The sequence below is a fragment of the Hyperolius riggenbachi genome, chromosome 8 (assembly GCF_040937935.1).
Source record: "Hyperolius riggenbachi isolate aHypRig1 chromosome 8, aHypRig1.pri, whole genome shotgun sequence".
Classification (NCBI taxonomy): domain Eukaryota; kingdom Metazoa; phylum Chordata; class Amphibia; order Anura; family Hyperoliidae; genus Hyperolius; species Hyperolius riggenbachi.
Genome location: NC_090653.1, coordinates 37,385,414 through 37,394,742, shown reverse-complemented (window position 1 = coordinate 37,394,742; position 9,329 = coordinate 37,385,414). Strand labels below are relative to the sequence as shown.

General features: G+C 46.3%; 1 protein-coding gene across 3 annotated transcripts in view; it reads right to left on the bottom strand.

Annotated features, from left to right (window-relative positions):
* Positions 1-495: 495 nt before the first annotated feature.
* LOC137528728 (class I histocompatibility antigen, F10 alpha chain-like) overlaps positions 496-9,329 on the bottom strand; it is a 68,618-nt gene continuing 59,784 nt past the window's right edge. For 2 of the 3 annotated variants that reach the window (XM_068250246.1, XM_068250245.1), the window contains exons 6-8: positions 4,881-4,910; positions 4,060-4,110; positions 496-676 (exon numbers count right to left, since the gene is read on the bottom strand). In XM_068250246.1, the coding sequence (XP_068106347.1) occupies positions 645-676; positions 4,060-4,110; positions 4,881-4,910 (113 nt within the window). In that variant the 3' untranslated portion in view covers positions 496-644. The remainder of the gene's footprint in view (positions 677-4,059; positions 4,111-4,880; positions 4,911-9,329) is intronic. The other variant, XM_068250247.1, reaches the window with a different exon arrangement.

Here is a 9,329-nt window from a genome sequence, read left to right as displayed (position 1 = left end):
TCAGCCTCACAGCCTGTCACTAGTATTCAGTGGGTGAGAGCTGCAGGGGACAGAAGGTAAACACACAAATGATCTCTTGAGATTCAAAAGGAAAGCTGTATACAGCCTGCTTGTGTATGGATGTATTTTCGATGTGTGGACATGCTGTACATCAACCTACTTCCTGTTTTGGTGGCCATTTTGTTTGTTTATAAACAAACTTTGTAAAACTGTTTTTGACTACTTTTAATGCGGCAGGGAGCGGCGAAATTGTGACAGAGGGTAATAGGAGATGTCCCCTAACACACTGGTATGTTTTCTTTTGTGCGATTTTAATAATACAGATTCTCTTTAAGAATTAAACCACCCACTGACATGTTTCACCCTGCCTCCTGGGGCTTCCACAGGGTGGCTGGTAACATTAACCCCAGTTGCGTGGGTTGCCGAATATCTCATCAGCTAAAAGTAGCTTAACATTGTTCCTAGCCAATAATTTACAGTACATGACAAGCTCTCTTCCCATTAAAAGACGCCATATGTAATGGTAAATGCAAACAGAAGATGGCCAGACAGGCTGAGTTTGCATAGAAAGGAAGTCAGATCTCCACGTCTGTCTTCTACATTGCTCCTGCGTAATCTGACATGATGGACACACAGGATTTAGGCTACTTGGAGTCAGAAGAACTGGTATCTGAAGCTGTAAAAGAAAAGTTTGACATTATTTATCCCTTGTATTATACCAGCAATGCAAATTATTATTTTTTTTTTTGAAAATTCTTTTTATTAAAATTTTCTAGTTAAACAGAAGTTAACAAACAATAACAAAACAGCCCTGACCTCCAGCACACGCAGGTGAGGAGACCGGGAAAAAAACACAAGATTTGGCTCCCTGCCCACTGCATGCGATTCTGATTTTTAATCGTTTTTTACATCCGATTCCGATCTTTAAAGGGACTCCGAGCTCACAAAAAAAAGGAAAGTTGTACTCACCAGGGGCTTTCTCCAGCCCAGTGCTGGTCGGGAGTTCCCACGCCGGCGTCCTGGCTCCTCTCCTTCTCCCCGCTCCGGAATGGCTGACAGGCCGCAGCCCGGGCGACACTCTGTAGAGTGTCGGGCTGCAGCTTCCGCGTATGACGCGGATTACGTCACATGCCGGCCGCCTCGCGTCATCACGGCGGCCGGCGTGAAAGTACTGCGCATGCGCGCTTTAATCGCGCATGCGCAGTACTTTCACGCCGGCCGCCGTGATGACACCGGCGTGGGACCTCCCGACCAGCACTGGGCTGGAGAAAGCCCCTGGTGAGTACAACTTTCCTTTTTTTTGTGAGCTCGGAGTCCCTTTAATCGTTACTGCATGCTGCATTTTTTTATCCATTTTTCTGTTGAAAGTATTCAGGGAAAATCAGAATTGAAAATCGGAATCAGAAACAGAATCGGAATCGCAAAACGGATTTGCAGTGTGCAGGGAGCCGAAGGGAAGTACAATAATTTCACATGTCACATATTGTTACATTAAGAAGAATGCCATTAGGGAACAGAAGTAGTGAAGTACAAATCCATTAGCCAGTTTCTTGTACTAGTTATGCATCTGACAGGAACAATGGCATAGCTAAGGAGCTGTGGGCCCCAATGCAAGTTTTACATTAGGGCCCCCCAAGCACTCTATACATAACAATTGATACGGCGCACCAAAACCTGCCAATGGCAACTACAGTGTCAGAGGTGCAAGAAGGGGATGGGGAACAGTTTGTTAATGATCACCACTATTCATAGTATCTATAGAAGTAATTATTATGAGCACAGGACCAATAGAGAACTAATACTGTAGTTGAGGGAGGGCCCCTCTGGCCCAAGGGCCCCGATGCGGTGGCTACCTCTGCAACCCCTATTGCTACGCCCCTGGACAAGAACCAAAAAACATTACCCATTATCTAAACAGGTTTATAACAAGAGTAGGTAAGTATGCCCCAACTGAAAGATGATCACCTATTATATCCAGTATAAATTAGTAGGCTAGAGCATACAAACCACTCAGAGATCAAAGATAGCTATTCTTGTATAATTATGCAGTGTCTTTGTTAGAGGTCCAGAGCCCCCACACCTTTTTGAACTTAGTCGGGCATCCCCTTGCTATGTAGGCGGCCTTGTATAGGTGAAGGGAGTTGGTAACCAATTTTTTCCAATATTGGCAGGATGGAGGTACTGGTTGCTTCCATTGCAGCACAATCGCTTTTTTATAGTAAAATAGCAATAGGCCAATCAAGTGTCTCTGGGGTCTAGAGGAGGCAAGGGTATGTACGTTGCCTAGAATACAAGTCATAGGTTCAGGTGTAATATGAGTCTTTGTAATGGATTCACATATTTCTCTCCAAGTATCAGCAATCGAGGGACAATCCCAGAGTACATGAGAAAAATCAGCCCTATAGCACCACACAGCCAGCATGAGCTCGAGCTCTCAGTGTTAAACTTGCTTAATTCATATGGGGTCAGATAAGCGTGATGAATGATTTTAAATTGAATTAATGTATCTCTTGTTGAGATCAGGTACTCAAAAGGCTTAATCAAGGTATCTTCCCAATCCTCATCATCTAAAGTGGGTATCATTGTGAGCCAGGGTTGCTTATAGACCGTAACATGGGGTTCGTGATTAAAATTATACTTTGATAAATTGCTGAGAGAGCTTTTGTGAGATTTTAGTTTATAATTATATCCTCTATGACAGAGGAAAGGAGCTTGACTGGTTCTCGCCCAAACTGCGCTGCAAATGCGTGTCTCAGCTGCAGATACCTAAAGAAGTAATTATTTGGCAGCGAGAAGGTGGTTTTAAGAGTGTTGAAATCCATTAACTCTCTGTTTAGGACAATGGCCTCAATTCACTAAGCTTTATTAAACACTTTATCAAACGTTTGATAATTTACCTCATGGGTAAAATCTAATTTTGAATTCACTAAGGTGTTATAGACTTATTGAATGTTTTATCGATAAAATTCAAAATTAGATTTTACCCATGAGGTAAATTATCAAACGTTTGATAAAGTGTTTAATAAAGCTTAGTGAATTGAGGCCACTGTGTTCTAAACCCTATCCCTTTCCTGATCCATAAAATTGGGTCAGGGATCTTGAAGAATTGTGGTAAAGTGGGATTGTTCCAGAGTGGGACCCTTGGAGAGAAAGCAAGATGGGGAAAACCACTATTGAACCATGCTCCAAGCCCGTAAAACCACTGTCATGTTGATGGTTAGAGAGTATGGTGCCCGCACTCCTCTTCTATACTGTACAATCAGGACAACCAGCGACACAAGTACAGATACATACAACTGATGTGCAGTTTCAAGTGATCATTTGATAAAATTCACAGAAACAGGCAGTGGAGTAGAGATTATGGGGCCCCATAGCAAAACTTTAATTGGGCCATCAGATGTAGGCACTCTGAAGCAATGCCACCTGCCCCTACCCCATGGATATGAGTTAACTGGGCAATTAAAATTCCCCTTCGATCTATGCTGCATATAGTCCATGGGCACTGAGACGCATTCATAGGGTGGAGGAACACAAGAAAGTTAATGGTGAATATTTCAAGTAACACTTGGGCCCTCTCTGCTCCGGGGCCCCATAGCAGCTGCTATGGCTATGCCCTGGAAACAGGGAACACAAGGGGGAGGTCCCTGCCATAGCAAGCTTCCATTCCAGAGGGTAGTGGGGTGGAGACACTGGGGGAGGAGACAAAGGGGTTAGAGGAAGAGGCAGTGAGCTTTAAATTAGAGCTATAGCAAATTATAGGCTTGTTTGAATATTTCCAGGCTTGTCATAAGATGGTATATAGAAGATAATATATTTGCCTACATTGACACCCACCCCCTCCCCCATATACAGCAGAGGTTACACCACACACTGTGCTGCCCTCTAGACGGGTCTGAGCACAGAGGTAATAATGGGGGGCAGCATGGTGCTGTAGTGGTTAGCACTCTCTCCTCGCAGCACTGGGTCCACCATCCCAGCCAGGGAACTATCTGCAAGGAGTTTGCATGGTGCTCAGTGGGAGCAGTTAAGATAACTCATCTCACCGGGATCCACACTCACCACATCTCCTTCCTGGTCCTAGGTGTCCCGTCTCACTGGTAACAGCACCCCCTATGATGAAATCCCCATGAAGTGAGTTATCTTAAAGAGGAACGCCAGTGAAAATAACGTAATTAAAAAAGTGCTTCATTTTATAATAATTATGTATAAATTAATTAGTCAGTGTTTGCCCATTGTAAAATATTTTAAATCCCTGATTTACATTCTGACATTTATCACATGGTGACATTTTTACTGCTGGCAGGTGATGTAGCTGCTGCATGATTTTTTGGCAGTTGGAAACAGCTGTAAACAGCTATTTCTCTCAATGCAACAAGGTTCACAGACAGGAAACTGCCAAGAGTACGTACTTTTCTTGTTTCTTGTGGGAGGGGCATCACCACAATATCAGTCATACAGCACCCCCTGAAGGTCTGTTTGTGAAAAGGAATAGATTTCTCATGTAAAAGGGGGTATCAGCTACTGATTCGAATAAAGTTCAATTCTTGGTCGGAGTTTCTCTTTAACTACTCTGCATGTGCTCCCAACCCTCCCCCACCCCCCACCACCGCCACCACCACCCTCTGAGCCCCAGGTGATGTCCCGCCCTGCATGCCCCTAGAAATGGTCATGATCACTCCACATACTGTGCTGCCCTCTAGAGAGGAGTCTGTGCACAGGGATGTTGGGGTATCACTACTTCTATAATATATAACATAAATAATAATGTTAATTTACAATACAGAGAGATTAATACTATACATTTTCCTCTCCCTATAGATATCCTATACATACCACACAATGCAATAACTTGCAGGAACAGCATGTAAAGGGACACTTACTGTTGGTGCTTCTGTAGCCAGCTTTCCTCTCTGAAATGAATAAACAATGGTATTACAACCAGGAAGCACTAAATACAAACCCCTTACTACGTGCAAGACTTCATACAAAGGTCATCTAATAGCAAATAGCTCTAATGGCCCATACTCACGGGCTACAAATGTCGCCCGTGAGTATGGGCCGTCGCACGTGCGCGCACCCCGAACTGTCGCCCGCCGCTGATGTCGCCAGGTGATTGAAACTTTCAATCGCCTGGCAACAGTCGCCGCCGCAACTCCGCCGCAACTGTCGCTAGTCCGCGTGAGTACGCGGACTAGCGACAGCAACCTCCATGTAGGTATATGGAGCTTCCGGCGGGGGGAGGAGGAACGTCGGCGACAGCTTCCGTCTCGCCGCTGGTCCCTCTTCCGCGTGTGTACGCGGAGGGACCTGGCGAGGAGCTGTCGCCGGCCTGTCACCCACACGCTCACGTGTGCTGGCGACAGGCCACTTTCGTAGCCCGTGAGTATGGGCCATTAGCCTCAGCTGCAAACACAGGTGGGTCATACCAGAGATCACTAGTCAATTGCATAATATAAAGCAACAAAACCTGACATCTGCAGCCTGTAGAAGCAGTAGGGTGTTGTACCATGTTAGCCATCAATAAAAGCAAAACATTTAGAATGGGTTGATTCCATTTATTAACTTAGAAGCTGTCAGCTAATAAGCCTTCTTCAGACTTTGTTCCTGTATATTGACAAGATTGTGGTCCAAACAAAGACCTGCACCGCCTGCAATTACTACAGAATGCCGCTGCAAAGCTGTTAACAAGACAACCCCACCATTTCCACATAACACCAGCGCTTCGCTAACTCCACTGGCTACGAGTAAAATGGAGATTTATGTTGAAGATTGGCTAATTGACATTCAAATCTTTGCACAATCTGGGTCCTGGATACCTGAAAGATTTGCTGCAACTGCAACACATTTGCCACAATCTTAGATCAAAAGGATCTAATAACGTGGTCACCCCCCCAGAGTCCACCTCAAAACCTTTGGAGACAGAGCCTTCTGTCATGCTGCCCCTACACTTTGGAAACCCCTGCCACACCCAATCAGGACATCTCCATTCTTGCAAGTACAAGCTCTCCAATCTATTCAGAAATCTCTCTGCTGTGATTATATTTTCTCATTCCCCCAGGCTCTTTTCTGTGCCATTGCCAATGACCCTCCCACCTTCCTGCTTCTCACTGATTGGCTGAGCAGACTGCTGCCTAGCTGAAACATGATCCTCTGCTCACTCATGTTTACAAGCAAGGCTGAGGTGACTCAGCGATTGGAGGAGAAAAGAAAAAAAGTTAAGGGAAGAAATGACATCAGAATTTAGCCTCAAACCGTGGGAAAAAGATATGGCCCCCACCAGGAACAGAATTCTCTTCATTTACTATATAAAATTAACTGTAATCAAAATGTGGACAGTACAATACATGTTGATCAAACTCAAAATTCTTTGTAGAGTGCGCTAATAATAATACGTGTTATGTAAGTAGATCAAGTATTTATCTACTTATGCATGTATTTTCTTCCCTGGCATAGTATGGCTAATCCTCCTGATTTAAAGGGAACCAGAGAGGAACTGAAAAAAAAAAAAGAAAAAGGTTTTATACATATCTGGGGCTTCTTCCAGCCCCATAAACCTGGATCGCTCCCACGCCGCCATCCTCCGCTTCCTGTATCGGCGGTACCGGGTCCCGTCACTTCCGGCGGACGCGTCCAATTGTCCGCATCACAGGGGCTCCCTCCATACCCGTACGCATGCGGCTGCGCAGTAAGTAGCCGCATGCGTACTGGTATGCTGGGAGCCCCTGTGATGCGGACAATTGTCCGCGTGCTGCCGCCGACTGGCCGGTCGGCCATAACTACGGGACCCGGAACTGCCTGATACAGGAAGCGGAGGACGGCGGCGTGGGAGCGATCCGTGCGTATGGGGCTGGAGGAAGCCCCAGGTATGTATAGGATCTTTTTCCTGGGGCCTCTGGTTCCCTTTAAGTCCAATATGAAAAGCCACATGTTTACCATGGCATTTCTGAACAGCTGACTACTTCCTCTGTAACACAGTCCAGCCTGCAACCCTGTATTGATCTGAGACATATCTATGCGCTTTGAGTCCTATGGGAAAAAAGCGCATTACAAATTTTATTGTAATGTATTATTGTATTGTATCTTTCTTTGGAAACAACCCAGTACACAAACACTGGTTTGCACGACAGCCGGGGTTCCCAGAAACGACCCAGTACTTAGATGTTCCTCTTTTTTGTTGTTGACAGTAACGTACATTCTTGTGCAAACTTAGATTCAGTTCCCATATTTTTTCAAATGATTGTATATCAGAGCTAAACTCCATTTCTATCCTCTTAAATTAAATTGAGGGCATATTCAGGTGAACGCTGAAAAATGAATGTGTTTTAAGTGATTTTTGATTTTTATTTTAAGTGATTTGGGTCTAGAACCGGCCCTGTGTATATGTGTGCAGAAGTCAAGCTAAAATGGTTCTCGGCTAGCAGTTGAGTGTACGTACTGTCATCACTGCTTCTAAATGGATACTTGTATAGGTCAGAGGGAAATGCCCAGAAATCCCCCTCAGACCAGGGCTGGTGCAGTGTCTGGGGACAGGCACAAGACGAGACGAGACACCAGAATATCTGCAGGCATCCTGCAGTTTGCAGCACTGCCCCCTTTCTTTCCCTGCTACAGCTGACTTTGGATGGAGCAGCAGCATGTGTACAGAGCATGGAGCAGCAGCGTGTGTACAGAGCATGGAGCAGCAGTGTGTGTACAGAGCATGGAGCAGCAGTGTGTGTACAGAGCATGGAGCAGCAGTGTGTGTACAGAGCATGGAGCAGCAGCATGTGTACAGAGCATGGAGCAGCAGCATGTGTACAGAGCATGGAGCAGCAGCATGTGTACAGAGCATGGAGCAGCAGCGTGTACAAAGCATGGAGCAGCAGTGTGTACACAGAGCATGGAGCAGCAGTGTGTGTACAGAACATGGAGCAGCAGCGTGTGTACAGAGCATGGAGCAGCAGTAGTGTGTGTGCAGAGCATGGAGCAGCAGCATGTGCACAGAGCATGGAGCAGCAGTGTGTGTACAGAGCATGGAGCAGCAGCGTGTGTGCAGAGCATTGAAAAGCAGCGTGTGTACAGAGCATGGAGCAGCAGCGTGTGTACAGAGCATGGAGCAGCAGCGTGTGTACAGAGCATGGAGCAGCAGCATGTGTACAGAGCATGGAGCAGCAGAATGTGTACAGAGCATGGAGCAGCAGCATGTGTACAGAGCATGGAGCAGCAGCATGTGTACAGGGCATGGAGCAGCAGTGTGTGTGGAGAGCATGGAGCAGCAGCATGTGTACAGAGCATGGAGCAGCAGCATGTGTACAGAGCATGGAGCAGCAGCGTGTGTACAGAGCATGGAGCAGCAGCGTGTGTACAGAGCATGGAGCAGCAGCATGTGTACAGGGCATGGAGCACCAGTGTGTGTACAGAGCATGGAGCAGCAGCGTGTGTACAGAGCATGGAGCAGCAGCATGTGTACAGAGCATGGAGCAGCAGTGTGTGTACAGAGCATGAAGAAGCAGTGTGTACAGAACATGGAGCAGCAGCGTGTGTGCAGAGCATGGTGTAGCAGCTTGTGTACAGAGCATGGAGCAGCAGTGTGTGTACAGAGCATGGAGAAGCAGCGTGTGTACAGAGCATGGAGTAGCAGCGTGTGTACAGAGCATGGATGGAGCAGCAGTGTGTGTACAGAGCATGGAGAAGCAGCGTGTGTACAGAGCATGAAGAAGCAGAGTGTGTACAGAACATGGAGCAGCAGCGTGTGTGCAGCAGAGCATGGTGTAGCAGCTTGTGTACAGAGCATGGAGCAGCAGTGTGTGTACAGAGCATGGAGAAGCAACGTGTGTACAGAGCATGAAGCAGCAGTGTGTGTACAGAGCATGGAGCAGCAGCGTGCGTACAGAGCATGGAGTAGCAGCGTGTGTACAGAGCATGGATGGAGCAGCAGTGTGTGTACAGAGCATGGAGAAGCAGCATGTGTAGAGAGCATGGAGCAGCTCTGGGGAACTTAACAGAGTCAGGCATGAGCACAGCCCTGTGCCCTGCTGTGTGAATGCTTCACTTTCCCCTTTATTACCAATGTGCCAAACTGCTCTTGATTGATCACGTTATCGATCGGTAGCAGATTGGACAGTTAAGAAATAATTGTCAGATCCTGTCAGTCAGACTTGAAATTGTATTACGTGTACCCAGCATGATATCCTACCATATTATTATACTGTATTGTGCATGGCTGAGGGAGACCTTTCAGGAATCCGCCCCTTGAAAATCCTGGGTTTGCCCCTGTAGGTGGCGATTTAGACTTCTTTTTGGGCCATATTTATATTGTCACACCTATCCTTTTCATTTCATGGAGTGAA